This window comes from Eschscholzia californica, unplaced genomic scaffold, assembly GCF_041429995.1.
Source record: "Eschscholzia californica isolate CP2 unplaced genomic scaffold, dmEscCali1.0.p SCAF_4, whole genome shotgun sequence".
Lineage (NCBI taxonomy): Eukaryota > Viridiplantae > Streptophyta > Magnoliopsida > Ranunculales > Papaveraceae > Eschscholzia > Eschscholzia californica.
The window spans coordinates 54,582,620-54,604,635 of NW_028238461.1; the positions used below are offsets into that span (position 1 = coordinate 54,582,620).

At 34.8% G+C, this 22,016-nt stretch overlaps 3 protein-coding genes, 1 long non-coding RNA gene and 1 pseudogene across 5 annotated transcripts; 3 read left to right on the forward strand and 2 right to left on the reverse strand.

Moving 5' to 3' along the window:
* The first annotated feature begins 834 nt into the window (after positions 1-834).
* LOC147546316 (transcription factor GTE6-like) lies at positions 835-4,443 on the forward strand. The gene is made up of 8 exons (XM_086634488.1): positions 835-1,262; positions 2,080-2,295; positions 2,455-2,532; positions 2,722-2,946; positions 3,026-3,124; positions 3,238-3,296; positions 3,866-4,016; positions 4,111-4,443. Exons 1-8 carry the CDS (start codon positions 1,071-1,073, stop codon positions 4,297-4,299), a joined length of 1,209 nt encoding a protein of 402 aa, XP_086490614.1. The 5' UTR covers positions 835-1,070; the 3' UTR covers positions 4,300-4,443.
* A 228-nt stretch (positions 4,444-4,671) lies between these two features.
* Positions 4,672-7,998, forward strand: LOC147546317 (POLAR LOCALIZATION DURING ASYMMETRIC DIVISION AND protein). Its single transcript, XM_086636827.1, has 4 exons — positions 4,672-5,482; positions 6,385-6,794; positions 7,189-7,462; positions 7,640-7,998. The coding sequence occupies exons 1-4, from the start codon at positions 4,951-4,953 to the stop codon at positions 7,852-7,854; spliced, it is 1,431 nt and encodes a 476-aa protein (XP_086492953.1). The 5' UTR covers positions 4,672-4,950; the 3' UTR covers positions 7,855-7,998.
* LOC147546318 (uncharacterized) lies at positions 7,022-8,496 on the reverse strand. Its single transcript, XR_015223828.1, has 2 exons — positions 8,261-8,496; positions 7,022-7,642 (listed from the first exon to the last, which is right to left on the reverse strand). It is a non-coding gene; the product is annotated as an uncharacterized LOC147546318 (long non-coding RNA).
* A 78-nt stretch (positions 8,497-8,574) lies between these two features.
* LOC147546319 (uncharacterized) lies at positions 8,575-10,577 on the forward strand. Its single transcript, XM_086636828.1, has one exon. The coding sequence runs from the start codon at positions 9,412-9,414 to the stop codon at positions 10,324-10,326; it is 915 nt and encodes a 304-aa protein (XP_086492954.1). The 5' UTR covers positions 8,575-9,411; the 3' UTR covers positions 10,327-10,577.
* Positions 10,578-15,959: 5,382 nt separating this feature from the next.
* LOC147546320 (L-type lectin-domain containing receptor kinase VIII.1 pseudogene) lies at positions 15,960-18,618 on the reverse strand (annotated as a pseudogene). Its single transcript, XR_015223378.1, has one exon. The product of XR_015223378.1 is annotated as an L-type lectin-domain containing receptor kinase VIII.1 pseudogene (transcript).
* Positions 18,619-22,016: the final 3,398 nt, after the last annotated feature.

Consider the following 22,016-nt stretch of genomic DNA (forward strand, 5'->3'; position numbering starts at 1 on the left):
GTTTTGACTCACAAGTACAAAACTGAAGGCTAAAGTAATTAGAGAGAATTACTTCAACTGAAAGGGTGTTTTCCCAAATGCCCTAATTTTTTACCAACTCAATATTTTCCCTCATTTTTGTTAATGTACACTTTGGTCCTCAAAATTTACATTTTTGAGCAACATAATCAACACTTCATACAATACAACACTGTCAATGTACTTTAGAGAAACATAATAATCGACTATCTGTGTTCAGCTTTGTCAATCTCGATGTACTCTTCAGAAAGTAAAGTCTCGGGACCTATTGTTTTTAAGATCATAAGAGAGAAAGCAAGAGAGTAATAATCAAGTATCTGCGTTCAGTTTTGTCGATGTCCTCTCGAAAATTGACATTTTGTCAATCTGTCAATCTCGATGTACTCTTTAGAAATTCTCGGGACCTACTGTTTTTAAGATCGAGAGAGAGGGAGGGAGGGAGAGAGCGGGAGGGAGGGAGAGAGAGAGAGAGGAGCAATCGATGGGGTTTGAGAGGACAATAGATAACATTATGAACTTCACCATTAGCAACATGCAATCTGAATTGAGTCTGGACGACCAAAGAATATGCGAGATGTTAAGCCTACGAACGAAATTGTCATCCGCACACTTACACACTCCAATGAATCTACCCCTTTATGTGAGATTGCAAGGGCCCACATGTACACTTGGAATTTTCAAAAGAGAGTTTCCACGAGTGCTGGGATCGTCAGTTTGAAGGACTAAATATTCAATTAGTTAAACCCTAGGGGCATTTTCTGATTAACCCTAAAACATTGTCTTATTTTACAGCAGCCGCTGGAAATGTTGTCACAAGTACTACTCTGTTGCTGGTACTATATAAGAAGCTGTTAACGTCGTCTCTCTCCCCATGCTTCTAAATCGCTTTATTTCGTCTCATTCCCTCATACTTCCGCCGCTTACCCTCTTTCCATCTCAATCTTTTCATCTTCATTACTTTCAGAACTCAGACTAATAATCCCTCCCTCCCCACTCACAAAAACCAACTCCCCAAATTGTTTCTGGGTTTTGAATTTTCTACAAGTGATTCAATGATGCAAGAACTTGATTTATCAGCTCTTGATATGGTTCCTGATATTGGGGATTGTTGGGATATTTGTGATATAGGAGAAGGAGTTGTAGGAGGAGGAGAACCATTACTTGATGATACGTTTGTAGATGATTCTGTTGAATTGTTTAACTATAATCATGAAATTGATGAAACTTCTGCACAAGTTGATGAGGTAAGTTTCTTTTGTGTTATTTAAGATTATTATTATCAACTACCCAATTTTCTTCTTTTAAAGTTTGGGTCTTTAACATTTTACTATTTGGTAATCTAGTTTGTTCTTAATTCTCCATGGTGATAGATTATATTATAGTGCTCATTTAGATGAATTTGCTTCCAGGGGATGTCTAAAACTGTCTAATGACAGTGTTTTGCTTTCAATAGTTCAATCCATATGCCATCATGTTGAGAAACCCCAAAAATCCAGGATTGATTCTGTGATAGCCCCACTGGCTTGGGAGAGTGTCCTTAGTCTGGGCTATAGGTGGATCCTCAAGCTTAGTAATTGTCGAGGCTTCTGGGTGTCAGAAAGCGGAGACAATATCCGCAATTCGGCATGACATTGTCTTTCAAATTTAATGATTTCGACAAGTTCCGAAATTTATAGAAATGGTTCTTAGATTTTGAAAACCCTCATATAGTGGGCATAGGCGAGCTAACATTTTCCTTTTTGCCTTAGGACGATTGGGTTCCTGTATTTCCTTGTCGGAACCTAAAAGGTTAGATGGTTTCTTCTTTGGGGACTAATATTATAATTTCGACGTGACATTGTCTTTTAAATTTGATGATCTCGACAAGTTCCGAAATTTATAGAAATGGTTCTTCGATTTTGCAACCCCTCATATAGCGGGCATAGGCAAGCTAGCATTTTCCTTTTTGGCTTTTTGGCAATATAGAACTATGTGACGATTGGGTTCCTATATTTCGTTTTCGGAAACTAAAAGGTTAGATGGGTTTCTTCTTTGGGGGCTAACATTATAATTTCTTTGCAGCTTGAGCAAAAGCTGACTGAGGTTTCACAGTTCTACTCATCATTTAGTAAAAAACAGCCAAACAATTCAAAACCTAATTTAGTTGGGAAGGACAAAGACAAAGAGAAACAGGTTGTGAGTATTAATAAGAACAAGCAAGATGCAGCAAAGAGGGAAGCAGCTAGTGTAAAAAGAATGCAAGAGCTCATACGCCAGTTTGCTACAATTATGCGACAGGCAAATGCTAAACCTTCATTTACTTTATTTGTTGTGTTCATATGTTAAGCTAGGACAATTTTTATAGTGAATGAGCAAGTATAAGAAATAAATTGTCCATCTATTAGTTTGGCATCTCTGGAATTACTTGTGCTCAAGTATATGTTTACTAATTTTCAGATCACGCAGCACAAGTGGGCTTGGCCTTTTATGCATCCTGTAGATGTTAAGACTCTTGGTCTACACGACTATTACGAGGTAACTACCTAGTTACTTCCTCAACTCTGAATTATTTTCCTCTGCCACGACAGTTAATTACTATGGATACTTTTCACTTCATCGACAAAACTTAAATTACATATTTCTAGTTATTTTCTATCTTTATATGTTTATCATTCGTAAGGGGTAATACACCACGATTCATCTCTTAATACTATATTGTTTTAGGTTATTGAGAAACCCATGGATTTTAGTACAATAAAGAATAAAATGGAGGCAAAGGATGGTGATGGATATAAGAATGTTCAAGAAATATATGCTGATGTGACGTTGGTTTTCAAAAATGCCATGACGTATAATGAGGAAGATAGTGATGTTCATGTTATGGCGAAAACCTTGCAGGCAAGATTTGAAGAGAAGTGGTTGCAGCTTCTTCCGAAAGTTTTGGATGAGGTAAAGTTTGCTAATCAAAATATGGTTCAAGTGCTCGTGTCATGACACAAAATCATATACTAACTTATATTAGTTGTAGGAAGATAAAAGAAAAGAGGAGGAAGCAGAAGCCTCTATGGATATGCAGCTTGCTCAGGAAATTGCTAATGCGAAATTGGTTAGAAATATGAGTAAGAAGGTATGTTTTTAGTTTTTGAAGTTGGATGCAACTCATTAATCTGAAATGACATGTGAATTATATAAATGCACAAAGATTATGCTTTTGATAAAATTATGATCGATTCTTTTCAGCTTTCTGAGGTTGATAAGCATTTAGAGCAACTAAGAGATATGGTGCTTCTGAAATGCAGGTTTGTTCAAAACATTGATTCTGATATTGTAAATGTGTGAACTTTGTTTATCTTTGACATGTTTCCATTTGATTACATTCTTTTGTCACTTAAAGAACCAATATATTCATGCTATTCGAATGTTTGAATATTTTGTAAAGCCTTTCGAGATGAGTTTTGTAAAGGCAATTACATTTATAGTTTCGCCAACAATATTCTTTTTCTGGCCTTTCATATCGCTATGATTCTTGTTGAACTTGAATTATTAGGTTTTGTATTCCATCATTCCTTTTATATTCAATCTTCCGTCTAATATCCAGGTTTCTAGGGTAGTATATGATAAACAAGTTCAAACATCTGTAATATAAAATCTCTCTAGGCGAGGACTCAACAGAAAGCTTGATCTTCTAAAATGCTTTTCGAGTGGGGTTACTGGAAACTCTATTTCAAATGGAAGTTTAAGTTCGAGCTAACATCGTGGAAGCCGAACTTTAGTTGCTTGACTTTACAATCCTAAAATTACTTATTACGCTTAATTGACTACTTGATTGCTTGGTCTTCTAAAATGAACGGAACTCTTGTTTATCAAGGAAAATGTCTGCAGAGGATAAAATGAAGCTCGCATCAGGGCTTGGTCGATTATCTCATGAAGATCTCATAAAGGCAGTGGATATTATTGCTCAAAGTAATACAAGCTCCCAAGCAACAGACGATATGGTGGAAATTGACTTGGATGCTCAGGTGCTTAAACCCTCAATCCCTTATAACTATGTCAACTAGCTTTCTTTCTTTCTCTTTATGTTTGGTTTATGATATGATTTTGATCTTGATGCAGAGTGAATCTACATTGTGGAGGTTGAAATTCCTTGTAAAGGGGGCTCGAGAAGTTGAGGCGAAGAGTTCTCCGACAAAGGTCAATGACGACAAGAACTCTAAACGGAAGAAAGAAATCTGTGATGCCATTGCTAAAACTGCCAAAAAACGAAATAAAAAGCTCTCCTCGAATGTCGAAAAATGTGCCTAGAGATGCAATTTTGTTTGTAGCTTGTGTAGATCAACAATTTGAGTTCCTAATTTATAGTGATCATCAACAAGTTCAATCATCTCATTAAAGAAACCTACTATTCTTTTTAGCATTTCAAAGGAAATTCATGTTATACATTGTACTTGTTGTTTTTATACAAGAGTTAGGGTCGATCAACCTAAAAAATGCTTGCTTTGATGTTGTTGTTGTTTTTTTTTTCCTCGTTGTCTGAACCATCTGAATTAAATGGAGAACTGAATCGGACGAGTTAGACATCACATAATCAGACAAAACCTAACAGTCTGAATTCTGAAATAGGACTAGTCAAGTTAGACTCTGGAAAAAAAAATTAGGGTATTATGAATTATCTATGGGCTCTTTAGTCTTGGATCCCTTCTTCCTGTCCAATAAGAAATTCAAACATATTCTCTTTTAAGCGGGAAATAAGCCAAACTGGGTATAATAATAGTAAAAATGAAGGAAAACCAAATCTCGAGTAAAATTTGAATTGAATGTGCCAACTACAAATGTTACTCACATTCTGACTCTCATTTACATGCACAGACTCATCTTCAGTTTCTTTACTCTCTCTCTCTCTTTTCTTCTTTGTTGAAACCTAATTTGTTCTTCTTCTTACTACTGGGTCTCAGAATGTGGCAATTTCTGTTAGCTGCAGCAATTACAGGATGTGGGTTGTTAACTAAACGCTTCCTCATTGATTTAGATCATCATAAACCCTCTACCTCAGAACAGGAGAATAATGGGGTGGTTGTGGTTCTAAGAAAGGAAGAAGAAGAAGAAGAAGAGGAGTTTGTTGATCCAGTGAAAGGTGAAGTTTTGGTATCTTCTTTAGGTGTTTCATCTAGGGGTTCAAATGAAATCTGTGATTCTGAGTTACAGAATTTGGTGATCCAGGATCAGAAAGAAGGAATCTTTAGGTTTTCTAGTTTGGATCGTGGGGATGGGAGTGAATCTCGTTCTAGTTCAAAGGGTTCTTCACTGAAGAAGGTTGGATTGAGGAGGAAAAATGTGGAAAGTGGTACCAATAGGAAGTTGAGTTTTATTGAGGATGATGATGAAGTCAAGGAGCAAAAGAAGAAGAGAAGAAAATTCACAGTTTGCCTGAAGAGGAGACATACTAGCAAGAAAACATTCAGGAAATCTGGATCATCTTCTTCTACAGGTACAAATTTTGGTACCCCTAAATTCAAATTCAATACTACATGAGAACTACTATGTGTGTATTACTTTTCATTTCTAAGGAATTTGGTTTGTATATTTTGAAATCTTTTCGACATAGCGCTGGTTCTTTAATGAAGTTCTGTAATGTAGAATGTAATTGATGATTTATCTCTGTTGGTTTTCTCAGTAACATGAGTACTTTCGATGATTGTTCCCTCTAAAGTTACTTTGAACGAGTTATCCCTTTTCCACAACTCGGAAATTCTTAATGCCTTTCTTAGCTGTGAGGATAGTCCAGTACTCCAGTATGGGGAAAGGGTAATTTAGTAACCACGAATATGATATCTAGGTCCTCTCCACTCAATGGTTTTAATTCGGATTCCCGCAAACTCAATATGGTATCAGAGCTAGGCCTAAAAGTGATGGACATAAGGGCTGCACATGCTCCACGTTACCTAAAAAAAGACACATGTTAGCTCAGAGAACGCCAACTTAACACGGCTTTGAGTTGGATGGCCGCAAACTTAACCCGACTTTTAAGTGATTGAAAAGTTTGAGCTTTCTTTCTGCAAAGAAGTGGGTTACGTTGAGAGTATCTGTTTCTAATGCAATCATTTGTATCGTTGAATTATCAATCTGTATAATGTAGTTTTCGCGGAAACCTTTGTGATGTGTATCTGTTTAATATGTTGATCTGTTCTAGTTTGATGGTGTATAAGTGTAAGATGTGTAAATGTATTAGCCAGTGTCTACCCAAACTATTCTTTGGTTTCAGGCTTTCTAAATTTTTTTCTTTAATGAAGCACTCTAGCAATTTTTATGGTGGTTTCTTGTGTTGAGCTGTAGCTTGGTTTATTTTGTCATTAATTTCCTCAATTTATGGTTTCTATCTCTACTCTCTAGGTGATACATTTTTTGGTTACGGACTTGGTCTTGGACTTATGTACATGGTATCAGCTGGGAAAGCTGAAATCGAGAAGATCAATGAGGTCGTAGAAGAAACCACAAAGGTGGTTCATGACTTGAAATCTAAGCTTCGAAAGAGAAAATTATCTCGCGATCTCCAGAATCAGGCTGAAATTAGAATTGGTGAATACCCCAAGGAAACACTTAGCGAGAACAAACAATGGCCCGGGAAAAATTCATATCCTGAAGGAGCAAGACGGGATGTGACCGATGTCTTATGTGTCTTGTCAACTGATGGTGGGGAGAGTGCAAGCAGTGTTCTCACAGAAGAGTCAGAACTAGGAGAGTTGAAGGTCGACCAGCTTCAAGCAGAGCTTGAATCTGAACTGCTCAAACTTCCAACTGAGGTGACATTTCGTGCATATTAGTCTCCCCTGTTCTTAACCTAACATACTAGGATTCTAGCAAATGAACCATCTGTGATGTTTCAAATTAGAATCTATGTTTTAGCAATACTGTTTTGAAATCTTAATATAGCGAAGGCTAGACACACGATACTCGTAATGTTTGACAGTTTTGGGCCTCAGTCGAATGTCAATAACCCGTTCTGGTAGTTCATTCTACACAAAATGAATGGCCGACTTGAACAAGGGGATATGCAATATTAATTAATTTCCTGACTTGTAATGTGACGATTAGATGAACGATAGTGGAAAGCAATTACATCTCTGTGGTCAAAGACACTTCCATGCATGTTATCTTCCTTGCATGTTCCAACTTTATCTATAACGACTCTTGCAGAATGTGAAGGTTCAAGTTCCAGCTAATTCATTCCCAGCACCACATAAATCACTCTGCACGGATTCAAAGCCTTTCTTGTTTAATGGAGTTCCACCTTCTGAGCTGGATACGGAATTATGTAATTTGCTTATTGAACGGCAGGAAAGCCAGATTCTAGAACTGCAGTCTAATCTATACTCATCACAACTCAAACTCCATGAAAAAGAATCAGAACTTCAAAGGCTTAAGGATGTCGTTCATCGCCTCAGCGATTTTTCACTTGAAACTCTCTCAGGCATGATCTCTAACCTCAACGTTATAAACTGTCACATAATATACCTTCTGGATTTTGGTAACACTCTAGCTAGGCCTCTTCATGTGCACAAGGAATAGTCCTCACTTTACTTTTAAATTCTGACTCTAGATAGTCTTATCTCATCCCTCTAAGGCGTTCGTGTTTTTTCTTTTGTAGATTCTGAAACAGAAGACGGCGAAGTAATCAATGTAAAAAACAGTAAGAGCAACTTGCTAGTATCAGAACCAAAATCATTATTATACGGGAAGAAAAGGGTAATGGAGTTTGAATCATGCGAAGGTTGCTGGTCAAATTCTAATGCAGTCGATCTTCTTCATGAGACGGGTTTTCATCAATGTGATGTAAGTATTGAAGGAGTTAATAAGAAGTAATATAACACAAATATACTAAACAGAGTAGAAGAGGAAGAAAAAGATGAAGAAATAATCTTCCACTTTTATATTAGGAAGTTTGCCAAGTCTCTTGTAGTTGTTGTACTCTTCACAAAATGAGTTGGAATCTTATCAAATTTCCAATGTAGAATTGTTATAAACCCTTATAAACGGTGACTGGTCACGGACTGGGTTGGCCCTTTCGGTATATGCCAACCCACCTTGAGCCATGCCTGCCTATATAAACGGTCTGAGACCGAGCCCACATGAAAACTATCTCATGTCTGTGGGCAATGGTCAACGGTCAACGGTCAAAGCCAATGATGAAGAGTCAATGCTAATGGTCAACCCTCATGGGGCAGACCAAGTTGACGGTAGAACACTACCCAAGAAAGAAAGTAAATACCTTGGAAATTGCAGAGAATCGTGTTTGTGTGTGTGTTTTTACTAGGAAGCCCGCATCCTTTTGTCAGTGTCTTTGGATGATGTCGGGTCGGGTTGGACGGGTTTCACTTTTACTTCTTCTTGTCCCCAATATCCCTCCAAGGCTCCAACTCCATCAAACATAAGTTTCATTGGTTTTTATGTTACCAAGTACCACAACAAAATCTTCAACAAAAAAAAAAAAGTACCACAACAAAAATTTAGGCCCACCACCATATCTATGAGGTGAGGTGTTATGTTGCTACAAATATTGGTGTGTAGTATTATATCAATTTAGAGTAATAAGGAAGTTTCATTCCTAGCTTTAACTAATGGGAGATGCTAGAGTTACAAAAGATTTTGACGAAAGAAAGTTCCCAGTTGATGCGGCAGTTGTGATATTCATCTCTCAACACCCTAGATTTGGTCAAAGTTTCAAACCACAACCGCCACATCAGCTGGGAACTATCTTTTGTCAAAATCTGTTGTAACTTTAACATTTTCCTTACCCTAATTGCACAAAGGAGATCTACGCTTAGTTCCACAACTAGAAAACTACTTAAATAGGAAATTGCGTAAAGTTCGCAGATACAAATAGAGAAACTTATTAGCTAACCAACATTAGATTAAAGTTAATAAAGAAACCATTATAGTATTTGTGTTTAATGGAGAATGAAGTAGTAAGGACAAAATTCATTAAATGGAGGTTGTTGTGAACTTTCTTCTTCTCTCTTTTAGCTTCTTGGTGAAGTGAGCCAAAAAAAATGTGTAATCCACATTTCTTGAAAACTCAGATATTGCATCTCAAACCAACGGCTCACAATCACTTCACATAAACAAGAAGGAAAAAAGTTTTCTCAAAATAATAAAAAAAAAAGGTCTAAGATTGGGGAAGAAATAAGGAAAATTCTTCCAAAATAGACAAGTCCAGAGAAGTCAGAATTTGTTAAACCAAACAAACATTGCAAAAATTCATTCAACCCCAAAAGTCTCATAACTAGTCAGACCAGACAAGAATAGATACCCAAGAAGAAGAAGAAAGAGTTTTATAGAGAGAGAAACAAGTTCTAGAGAGAGAAACAAGATGAGGGTCCTTCAAAATCAATAGTTTTAGCGAGAGATTGTTGTTGTGAGATGAAGTTATTTCCACAACCCATAACAAGTCCAAGTAGATTAGACAAGTTCCCATCTCCATTAACAAGGTCTCTGAGAAGCAAAAGCAGAGGAGGTAGTTCTCGTTTAAATCCTCTTTTCATTAGGAAGAAGAATGAAACCAGCGAAACCCAAGAACCATCTTCCCCAAAAGTCACTTGTTTTGGTCAAGTTGAAGTAACAAAATCAAATCAAATACCTAAAAAAAGTTCTTCCCCTTCCACCCCCACCACTACTAGTAAACATCGACATGGTTGGATTCAAAAGATTAGCTTTTGTGGGAAAATAGATTCTCATATAAAAAAGTCTCCATCTGTTTGGAGAAGATGGGGTTTGTGCCTTCAATTTGGGGTTTATCACAGAAAGGTAGAAGAAATAATGGAAGAATCAGCTAAGAATTTGGAGTCAAGACGAGAAGATGAGGAAACAGAGAATTACAGAGTCGCGGGTGATGAGGAGATGGTAAGACGAACTAGGGTTTCAATTTCAACTTCCCCACCGAAGAATACTTTATTGTTGATGAGAAGCAGATCTGAGAATTATAGACCTTCTTCTCTAGCTAATCTATTATGGGGTTCTCCACTCGACTTTGATAATACTAATAGAACAGAAGAAGAAGAAGAAGAAGAACAAAGACCCAAGTCGAGAAAAGAAACAGAAATTGAAGAAAATTGCGAAGAAATTGAAAGCTCAACAAGCATCATAACAACAACTAAAAGTAGTAAATTTGAAGAGGATTTGGAGAAGATAAGAAAGGGTTTTGATTTACCTAGGGTTTTAAGGAGGTGTAAATCTGAATCAGCAAGAATTTCAAGAGAATTTGAGTTTGATTCAGAAAATTATTTCTGGAGAAATAGAAGATTGGGTTGTAAAGAACAATTTCCACCACACTTTTAATTCTATTAAGGAAGGAACAGAATCAAAATCTAGAGAGAGAGAGAGAGAAAGAGGGCTAAAGACCCTCTACTACAGTTTCCACCACACTTTTAATTCTATTTGAATTCTCTCTGAAGACAAACCCCATGGGCTACTACAGTTTTCTTTTTCTTTTTTTATAATTCTACAGTTTTCCTTTTGTTTCTTGTTTGTGAATTGTAATAGAAAAGATTCATTGAAGAAAAAAAAAAAAGGCATATGTTTGTTGTTTAGAATTCATTTCTTTAATGAGTGTTAAGATTAGGGTTTTTTGATTAACCTAATCTCATTCTTGTATCATTTTTAAAAGAGACCCTTAAATGCCACAAATATTTGTGTTTTGAGTATTATTAACCTTACATACTTTTGTTTTTTGAAACCAAACGAAACCATATTTCATTCGTAAGTGATAAAATCACAAAGTTACATGAATGATAATTGTTATTTATCTGAGAACTACATTAGAGTTACATAAGATAAGTTCATAGAACTATCGAATGTAAAATGTGTCATGAAGAGAAAGAAATTGACCAGACACAAACTAAAAAAAAAAACCTAAAGGTCGACAAAAGAGATCCTAAAGATCGAGAATAAAAAGACCCTAAAGGTCGACAACATAGAATAATATTATACAAATAAAATTGAAAATTAGAAGTAGTAAGATAATGATACTAGTATCAATACCAATCCGATGAAGAGATTACTTATTCAATTCCCGTTGTTTGATTTTATTCTCTTAACCCAGTTCTTCGTTGTAGTTCATGTACGAACTTTATCCGAGTCCATCTTCTCCTTTCCACAAAACACAACCATGAATAGATCGACTATGAACCTTCAAAACCGTCTTTTGAAACCGTTTTTAGAGTGAGAAAGTCTCATAAAAATCGTATTTGAATCTTCATCAAAACCGTCTTTGTGTCGTGATGAAACCACCCGACAATGGAGTTGTTGTTAATGGAGTCTTCATCTCCCTCGTCTCTTCCTCTCCGTCTACTTCAGAATTTCCTTATCATAGAACTAAAAGTAAGGCCATACAAACTAAAAAGAGGAAATTTCGGAAGAGGGATCCCTCCTCCGACAAACAACAAGACCTAGAAACTGATAAAAAGTAAAGAAACCGCCTGAAAATGCTCCAAAAGTGGACCGGTAACTACCCCATGGAGGAGGCGCTACCCAAAACGGTTTACTGTTAAGAAAATATTATTATTAACCTAAGTTAATTGTTGAAACATTTTCCTCTCTCTCTCTCTCTCTTATATATATAACTCCAAAAGTGAGCTTAGAGCATCTCCAATGAGAGACTGAAACTCTAACACTTAGAGTGTCACTTAGGATTTTTATTGATTTTCTTAAAAAACCTTCTCCAAGGACATTTTATTTGACATTCCATGATGGCGTGGGAGCATTTATTATAAAGACATTCAAGAAAAACACTTTCTCTTTTTATTTTCCTTTCCTCACCTTGTAATCAAACACAACCTTAGAGTGTCTATATTGATACCTAGGAAAGAGAATCTTTAGTGACACTTGACAATTAGATTTTTAGAGTGTCTCACTGAAGATGCTCTTAGCCCTTAGGAATGGGACATGTTTCAAATAATATTCAAGACATGTTCCAAACTCATTCTTTGATACTTAAGTTTATCATTTTAACAAATAACATTTTATTATCGCACATCTATATGAACTTGTCATTGTATACATCTAGTTTAGCATTTACTTTTACATTATGTACACTAGTAGAGAAAATAAATCATAAATAAATACATACAACTATGTATCAGTTTAAAAGCATGAATTTATGTTCAAATATTACATCTCTCTGTGTCCAAATATCTCTTTTTACTTGATAAAATAAATTTTATTTTTAAGATTATACGAGACAATTTAAGAAAATTATAATTTTAACATATCTGAATTTAATTAGTAAATATATATTAACACAAATTCGTAAAGTATCAAAATTTTAATATACTATTAGAATTTGTTATAGATACCAAAGTTAAAATAATTGAACGACCAACAAAATTTTGTTTTGAAAACAAATATTTTTACCGAGAGGCAATCATAAAGTATGAATATTATTTGTTTTATCTAAATTGAGATGATGTATCAAGATAATAAATCTTAGAATTTATATAATATGACAAATTATAAATTATTATTAAATACTAACAAATAAAGCGAAATGAAGGTTATGATACCAAATGTTGGAAAACTAATTAATTTAAGCCAGACACAAAATTATATATCTCAGCAATTGTTTATTAAGTCGATAGAACTTGAATAATAAAAGAGATACCAGATGCTGATTATTAAAATTTAACAAACAAGAATGAATAAAAAAGAAGAAGAATGAAATACCCCTTTGTTGAGAGGATCATGAAATAACAGTACTATTTTGGTTGATTTGAGATAAAGAATGGTGATTATTAAAATTGAACTTCCAAGAATGAAGAAGAATGAAGAAGTTGAATAAGAAGAATAATGAAATGCCCCTTTCTTGAGAGGATCGTCTATGGATGAAATACGAGTGTCATTTTTGTTGATTTGAGACAAAGAACACTAATTATTAAAATTTAACAATAAGAATGAATAAGAAAGAAGAAGAATGAAGAAGAAGAAGAAGAAAAAGAAAAAGAAAAAGAATGAAATACCCCTTTCTTGAGAGGATCGTGTGGATAAAAATCGAACATTTGACACACTATCATAAATTTGACATACTAATTCATAAAGTATCAAACATATAGATTAATACTAATTCATAAAGTATCAAACATTTGACATACTATCATAAATTTGTTATAAATGTATAAAAGGATGACCAATCATTTGTTTTTGTAATAGATATTTTTACATAGAGATAATCTAGTAATATTATGTTCAGGGACGGAAGCAGAACTAAAAACGAAGGGGGGCCAATGTAAATACGAACTCAGTTGTTTTATTTGACAATTTATTCAAATTTTACATTTATACTAAGAGACGTTGTTTATATATATTTTTTGAAATAAGAGTAGTACCACCAATTAAAATAATTATGATTTTGTTTAACCTCATTTTACTTTCATCACTCGAGAATGTCTTCTAAATAAAAAAAAATTGAGATTAAATTTTTTGCTTAACGAGTCACGATTTTCTTTTATTGTCCAACTAATGTGAATGATTGATCTATTTCTCAAACTTAAATTTCTCGATGATAAATACGAGGTTTTCAACAAAAAAAAACATACGAGGTTTTCAACAAAAAATATAATTATCATTTTTAAATTCAAAAGTTTCATATTACCAATATATAACATTTCCAAGCACTCCTAGTAAAGCCATAAAAACTAAGAGTGTAATTTAAAATTTATGCTATCTCTTGGGTTTGAACCGGGGTCACTACCGTCATAAGCAATCATTCCAACCAAAGAGCTAATGGAAACTTAATGTTATTGTTTCCTTACTTTATGGTTAATACTTAGTCTTAGTAAATTAGGAATACAATGCAACTTACGATGATGTGGAAGCATTAAGTTTTAAGATGTCTCAACTAGAAACTCTATTTTTGAGATCTCTTTTGAGAGTCTTAAGTGTCCTAGTCATCAAATTTAATTTTTGGACCAATAGAAAGTCTTTCTTTCTCAACCACTTTTTCCTATTAAATGTATGTGTGACATGTGTATCCATTAGAGTTTTTTAGAGTGTTGCATTGGAGAAGGACTTGAATTAGAGACACTCAAGTTAGCCACATAGGAAAGAGAATCTCAATTGAGACTCAAACACATAAGCCAAATAGAATTTTTTTTTTTAAGTTTTGCATTGGAGATGCTCTTACAAATGGGTACCATAACAAATTCTCTTAATAGTCTTAACTGAATCCTAACATAAAAATGGTAACTAATTTTTTTTTTTTTTATGAAACCACGCCAAACCATTTTCATTCGTAAGTGAATAAATTACAATGTTACATGAATGATAATTCTTATTTCTCTCCTCTGAAAATTTTATGAGAGTTACATACCTTTAATGTAAAGTGCCTCATTAAGAGAAAGAAATTGACTAGACACCGACTCAATAAAATGACCCTAAAGGTCGAAAGATGAAAAGATCCTAAAGATCGAGAATGAAAAGACCCTAACGGTCGACAAAATAACTATACTAATACTAAAAGAACCACAGTTGCCATCACCGAAAAATCGTCAGCGTCACCAAAAAACCGCTTCTGTCACCGGAAAACCGCTCCACCGCCAGAAAACCGCCGCCATCACTGAAAACCGCCGCCACTGCGAGCACCCACTGTCCCGACGAAGAAGCCACCCTGTGCCATCCACAAAACCACCATCATCTCATACCACAAAACATACCCCCACCATCACCACAATACACCATGAAATCCACCACCACCACCATTAATCAATCCCATTCTTCACCATCCCACCACCACCACCATCACTAAACGCCCCATAGAGCCCACTCCACCACCACAACACCTTCTCGAAAAACCAGCAAATCTTGCCCAAAAATCCAGTCGCACCACCACCACACCACCCCTATCATCAAAACATCACCATCACTAAACTCCACTGCAGAAACCACACCACCACCACATCACTAAACTCCACCGCAGAACCACACCACCACCACATCACCAACACTAAACACCACCAAATCTTACCATAGACCCCCTTCGCACCACCACCATCAACACCACGAACGGTTTGACTGTAAAAGAGAGAGACAGAGAGAGAGAGATGCTATAAAAGAAACTATAAAGGGTTCCGGCGAAGGGTAAAGAAATCGACTAGATATGAAACGGTTTTCCTTTAGAAACTGAGAGAAAGAGAGAGGGTTCCTTTAATTTTTTTTGAGTTTTGTGCTTTCTCTCCTCTCTATTGGATTAGAGAGAGAAAGAGGAAAACATACCAAATGTAACTAAATTCATTGATCGTCATTAGCTAAAAATGAATTATTTGAGGATAGAAGATTTTATATTTGGAGTTGGATTTTGAGTATTGTCATTCCTCCCTGACAAATTCAGACTAGATGCTAGTTCAGTTCTCTCATTTTTGTGTGCATATAAAAGTTCTTGATCGTTTCGAGCTCTTCATCTTCCGGTATGGATCTCTCAACCACAATCTAGCTTTTAATTCCAATTCCTATTATTCATCAAGTAAAGGGGTGGCCAGTTGAGGTCAAGCGTGATTGACCGAGCCAAGCTCGTAGGGGGCTTAATTTGTGAGCAAATGGATGGCACCTATCGTATGTTGTACAAGGCTACAAGCCATATCAACTCTTTGAATTGAACATACTCATTGGTCACCATAGTATAAAAAGCTAAACATACCACAACATTATAGTCCGATGCACCAAAAACATCTTTTTTATGACCCAAATTCTTTTCACCGTCTTTTTTTTTTCTTCTAACTTTCTTTTTTTCTTCTAACTTTCTTCATTTGTTTTACAATGAATGAAATGTAATTGGGTATAGACAAAAACAAAAACTCTAAATTGCACTCTTAGGTTAGATTTTTTTTATATTTTAAATCTCACTCTTCAGGTTAGATTGAAGATCAACTATATATACTCCTTCACATGGACAACAAGACATTCTACCAACCAACAAGAAAACATTAACACCTAACTCCAAGTCTCCAACCCAAGAAATCATTTCCCCATAAATAAACAAATAAATAAATAAATAAAAATGAATAAATATATTTACTCTTGATATTACAAACAAATAGCTATAGTGAAAGAATTTTAACCTATTAGACTTTTTTCACCACCATGAAAGCTATAATCTGAAGAAGAAGAAGGAGAAGTGAAAACTGTGACCATTTCATTACAATCTGAAATACTATCTTGCAAACTCAACAAAATATGGGCAGTACTACTAAAACACATAGCTGGTTTTGATTTTGGAACAATTGGAATATCAACTTCACCCATAAGCATTTGAACAACATTTCTCATTCCAGGTCTAGCCATTGGATCAGGATTTGAACAAGCTAATCCAATCAAAATCACTCCCATTATCTCTCTCTCATCAAACTCCCCATTGATTTTAACATCAATAGCTTCTAATAACCTTCCTTCTCTATGTAAACTCCACACAAACTCTACCAAATTAGTACTAATTCCAACTCCTTCATTGTTTCTCTCAATGGGTCTTCTTCCACTTATCACTTCAAGAATCACAGCTCCAAAACTAAAAACATCAGTTTTATCAGTAGCTCTTCCTGTTAGAAGATATTCAGGAGCTAAATAACCCATTGTTCCAGCTGCAATTGTTGCATCAGGTGATTTATCGTGTTCGATTTGTTTCGCTAATCCGAAATCGCCTAATCGACCATTGAAAAATTCATCTAACATTATATTACTAGCTTTAATATCTCTATGAATTACCTGGTTTTCACATTCTTGATGTAAATAAGCAAGAGCAGAAGCAACCCCCATTAAAATTCTTTTTCTATAAGTCCATGATAATGGAATTTTAGCTTCAAATAAAGCTTTATCAAGACTTCCATTAGGCATATAATCATAAACAAGTAGAATTTCTCCTTTTTCATGACACCAACCTTGAAGTCTAACAAGATTTCTATGTCTTAATGTTCCAATTATTGATAGCTCTGATAAAAATTCAGCCTTTCCTTCACCTCCACTGTGTCTACATCTTTTTACAGCAATCATTGATCCAGTTTCTGGGATTATACCTTTATATACTGTTCCAAATGCACCATGACCAATGATTCTTGATGAATTGAAGCAATTTGTGGAAGATTTCAACTCTTTGTAACTAAACTCTTTGGGGGTTTTAATTATATCTAAAGATAAAGAATCTGAATTTCTGATGAATCTGGTTCTTTTAGAGAATACCCATATCATAAAACAAGCAAATATTGCTAGAAAAATTGTTCCACCGATTACTATACCTGTAATTGCCATGGGTTTTCTTTTACAGAGCTGATTATGACAGGAAGATGATGTTTTTGAATTAGGGTTTTTTTCTGGGGTGTTTAAGCTTGAAACAGGATCAGAAGGGGCTAGTGAAGGAGATGGGGTTGACCCATTAAAGCTTGCTGTTGGAGGTGATGGAGGAGAACCAGAAACTGTAGTGAGAGAAGATTTGAAGCTCCACCAATCAATACTATGAATCTCTGTACTTCCTTGAGTTGATCCAGAAAAACCCACAAACATGAAATCTTTCACAAACAGATTCAAATCAAGTTTGAATGAAAAAAGAGGACTTTTAGGTTGAAGATTTGAGTAAGAAACAGAAACATTGAGTAATTTTGTTGACCCATCATAATCAATCCAAACATTTATAAGATTTCCACTCTTGAGATCAACCTCAATAGTATCTAAATCAATCACTTTTTCAGATATTAAGCTGTTTAAATCCAACCCAACATGATTTCCATTGATATCATGAAATTCCAAATCCATTAATGTATCAAATTCAACTCCAACAAACCCTTTTTCAGAAACCCCTTTTAATCCCAAAAATCCACCAGGATTTCCAACTGATTGATCATCTGGTGAGATTAGAAAAGCTAATCCACCACCAATTGAAGATGGGTTTAAGTTATTAATGGAGAAGGAAAAGAAAGTAGAAAATGAAAAGTGAAATTGAGTTCCTGGTTGCCGGAATCTGATGGGTTTACTGTAAATTGCCCTACCAGAGACAGAAGTTGGAACAGGAAGCTCACGAGTGAGATGTATACTTCCATTATTCAAGTGAGCATCTCCAAGTAACTTCAAACTATTAAGACTTAATGTCCCAAAATCAAATTCTGTTTTCTCACTGTTAATTCCATGAAAATCAAGCAAAAAAATCAGAAGATAGAAGACCAAAAAAGTCGAAAACTTCAACATTGCTGCTAAAAATTGACAGAACCCATTGTCTGGAATTGAAGAAGAAGAAGTAGAGAGAGAAAGTTAGAGAGAGAGGGTTGGTGTTGTTGTCTGAACTCTACTTAAAAACAGAAACAAAACAGAGTGGAAAGAGATATTCTGATTGGGAAAGTGAAGATGAGGTTGAGAGAAAATTGATTGGCTAGATTTTTTACACGTGTTAAATTCCAACGGCTATGTATTGAGAAAGACGAAAAGAGAGACATTTTTTCACTTTCTATTTCTCCAACTTGCCATTATAAATTAGATGATGATTAGGAGCATTAGTTGATTTTGGTTTCCTTTCTTTAATTACTTTTTAAAAAATAATTAAGACAATTTATGATGGAAAAACAAAAGTTGGGTATAACCGAATAACTTTGAAGGTGGCTTTCTCATCAATTTTTTCAAGTAAGAATGATGAAGGCGAACAGTGATCTCAAGAGTATGTACTAATATAACTTTATATATCTGAATTGTCTGTCAATATCGATAATTTTCTTAGTCAGTAAATTATTTCACTTACTAATAAAGTAGCAATATTTTATAATTGACTAGACGGTAGCGGATGTGTTAATGACTGGATGAACACAGAAACCTTAATTAAGAAATGTTCTACCACTACCTACTACCAATAATTCCATATTGACCAACGTTTAAACAAAGTAAGATGGTTGTGTATTACTATAATTGTTTTTTTGTCCATATTAACATATTAGAAGACAATAAAACAGTTTAGTGGCAATATAATCTAGTAACAGTTGAGAGTTGAGACAACAACATACCTTAAAAAACACTAATTCTTCCATAGTTATCTACATTAGTTAGCGTTTCCTCCATTGTTATGCTATCAACTATCCACCTTGATACATGAATAGGAATTTACACTCTGAAATTTATGAAACTATGAAGATGGGCGTATAAATAGAATAAATATATCATTGCCATATGTGAAGGAGTACTGTCGTGTGTATGAACAAGAGAAGACGAGAGTATGCATTTTTATATTCTAATTTTGGCCGTTGGCAGAGTGACAATGTTCGGTGGTGAATGTTTCTTGATTCTAACTCAATAATATCGAAAAGTCAAAGAGAAAGTAGTAGTGCGTTCTTACCTCCAATACCATATATTTAATTATTAACTAACTATCTTTATTATACGCGTAAAATCCCAATCGTGAAATAAGATGCTTCATTTCTCAAGTCTCTGGTGGAGAAAAAGTCAATTTGTTACGTACATATAAATACTACTAATTACTAATTAATTGTTACTTGTATTTGACTATAAAACATAAGTTTTATTTTTATTTTTTTTTTGATGAAATCATAAGTTTTAGTTGATATTCCTTCATACTAACAATGAATATAAATCTCGCTCAAAAAAAAAAACAATGAATATAAATCTCTTACAATATTTTCCATTAAAAAAAAATAAAGTGTGAAACTATTTTTCTATATCAAAATTAGAAAATTAGTAAAAGTTTTCTAAATAAGTTAATGATTTCGCTGTAACATTCCAACTATTTACTCATAAAACATATAAATAGTTGTAACACTTACTACATAAGGGAAGATTTTAAAATTATCAGATAACCAAAAAAATTAGGAAGAGAAAATTATATTAGAAAATCATTATGTGATAGTAATGCCGGTTCTTTAAGTATTGTTTTTGTTATTACTCTCATTATTATTGAGTTGGTTGAGGGCCTGAGCCTGAGTTAGGGCACACAAGAAACTGGGACATGATGAGTTGTCTGGGACCATAAGCTAAGCTGGTCATTATTAGTTAGCTACCCACTTTTCGTCTACTCGATCGTTAAACCCACCCCTCTAACAGTGGGACTTAACCTAGTTGGGTCAATAACAAGTACATTAATATAATATGGGACCTGTCTACACATACCTACAAACCAATTGGACTGATCAAAAGTAAAACAAAAATTTTTTGGGGGCTCTCTGGTAAACTCCTCCTCACATGACAAGGGTATTTTAGTTTAATAAAAACTGTGAAAAGATCAAAACGGCTTTGTCATGAGAGGGGGAGTATGCCCAGAGAGTCCCCCTTGTCAGCCTTATAAAATGTCTGTCTTGTCGAATCAAAAACTGAACTTCATTGATTTAGTTTGAGTATTTTGAAAACGTTCAAAATCCAATATTTTATTTTGATGAAATATGTTCAAAATCCAATTGATAAATCATATGTATCAAATTAGTAATAAAACTCTCAACAAAAGAAAATTAGTAGTACAAAACTATATATACAAGGAGCAAACACACCAGAATCTAGCCAATCCCATCCCTTCGACATTCTAGTCTCTAGAAGATTCCTTAAAACAAAAAAGAAGTAGCATCGTGGCCGAAAAATCTTAATACCCAAGAGTGTGAGAGAGAGAGAGAGAGAGAGAGAGAGAGAGAGAGAGAGAGAGAGAGAGAGAGAGAGAGAGAGAGAGAGACGATAAAACTAGGAAACGTAAAATAACAAACTTGTTTTAGATATAATGGCGGAACAAGGATTTTATAGCTTGTCTAAGGGTGTATTCCATGTTTAAAGATCGTCAAACTGGGAGTGCCTATAAAATTTCCCCTAAGAGAAAAATGCTTAAGCTCAGCCATCCTCCACAAGCATGTTTTAGTTATGCAAAAAAGACAGGAGGTTGAACTTAGTAATTCTGGTGGTGGTAAATATAGATAAAACTAACTTCCCCTAACTAATTTTGTTGGTGCATATATAAAGTTTGATGGAAAATTTTATAAGGCCTCCCCAATTTTGTTAAAGGGCCTCCCCATGAACTATTTTACTTGGTAAATTATCATTGAGGGGGTCTTTTTAACAAAAATGAGGGCCCTATAAAATATCCCAAGTTTGATTAACTAGTAACTAACCAGCCCAAAGGCGTGTTTGGAATCATCATAAAAGTCCAAAAATCAAATCAACAATTATTATTATTATTATTGGTTCCACCGTCAAACCTCATAATGAACTAGGTACCGAAACAGATGACGACGACCCAAAGAAAGATCCAAACAACAACTAATACTCCCATGCCCATGTGCTTCAATTTCTACTCTCAATATAGAGTGTCTTGTGGCCTCCAATCACAACTCATCCCCAACTAAGGACCCAACTAATATTTAAGTCCTCTTCCAAAGTAGTAAGTACTTAATAGGTAGCTTTTATAGGGAGCTACCAACTCTATAAGGAGATCAACCTTTTTCATACCTTTACGATCCCGTCTATAATAATTAGTTTATTCTTTTTAATAGTTCTTAAACTTATTTGTTTATGACTCCAACTCCATTAAACCCTACAATATATCCCTCTTTTTTGTCCTCCCATTTTTGTCGACCTCAGAGGGTCTAAACCACTTTTGTCACAGGCGAAAAGTGTTCCCGAGGCTACTTACCATAGAGTCTCATCAATTGATTACAGATAGAAATGAGGAGAAAAGATAGACAAGAGAGAGAGAGAGAGAAGAAGAGAGAAGAGGGAAGGGAGTCAAGGAGAGAAGAGAAAGAGAGGATGATGATGGTGATACTGGTGAAGGTGATGGTGTGTTTGGGAAGAGAAAAATAAATAACGGGGTGTTGTTTGAAATGTCCCTCTTCCAATTTCTTTTTTTTGTTGAGAAATCGACTATGATATACGTTAGTCGTTACAAGGCATGATACATCAGGAAGATGTGATAAGCATGATAACTGCCGAAGTTCAACATTAATGAAAGAGGCCTAAAACCCGACAAATTTATTACATTAACTCAATCTGAGACCTCCTCCAGGACTCCATAGTTTTAGAAT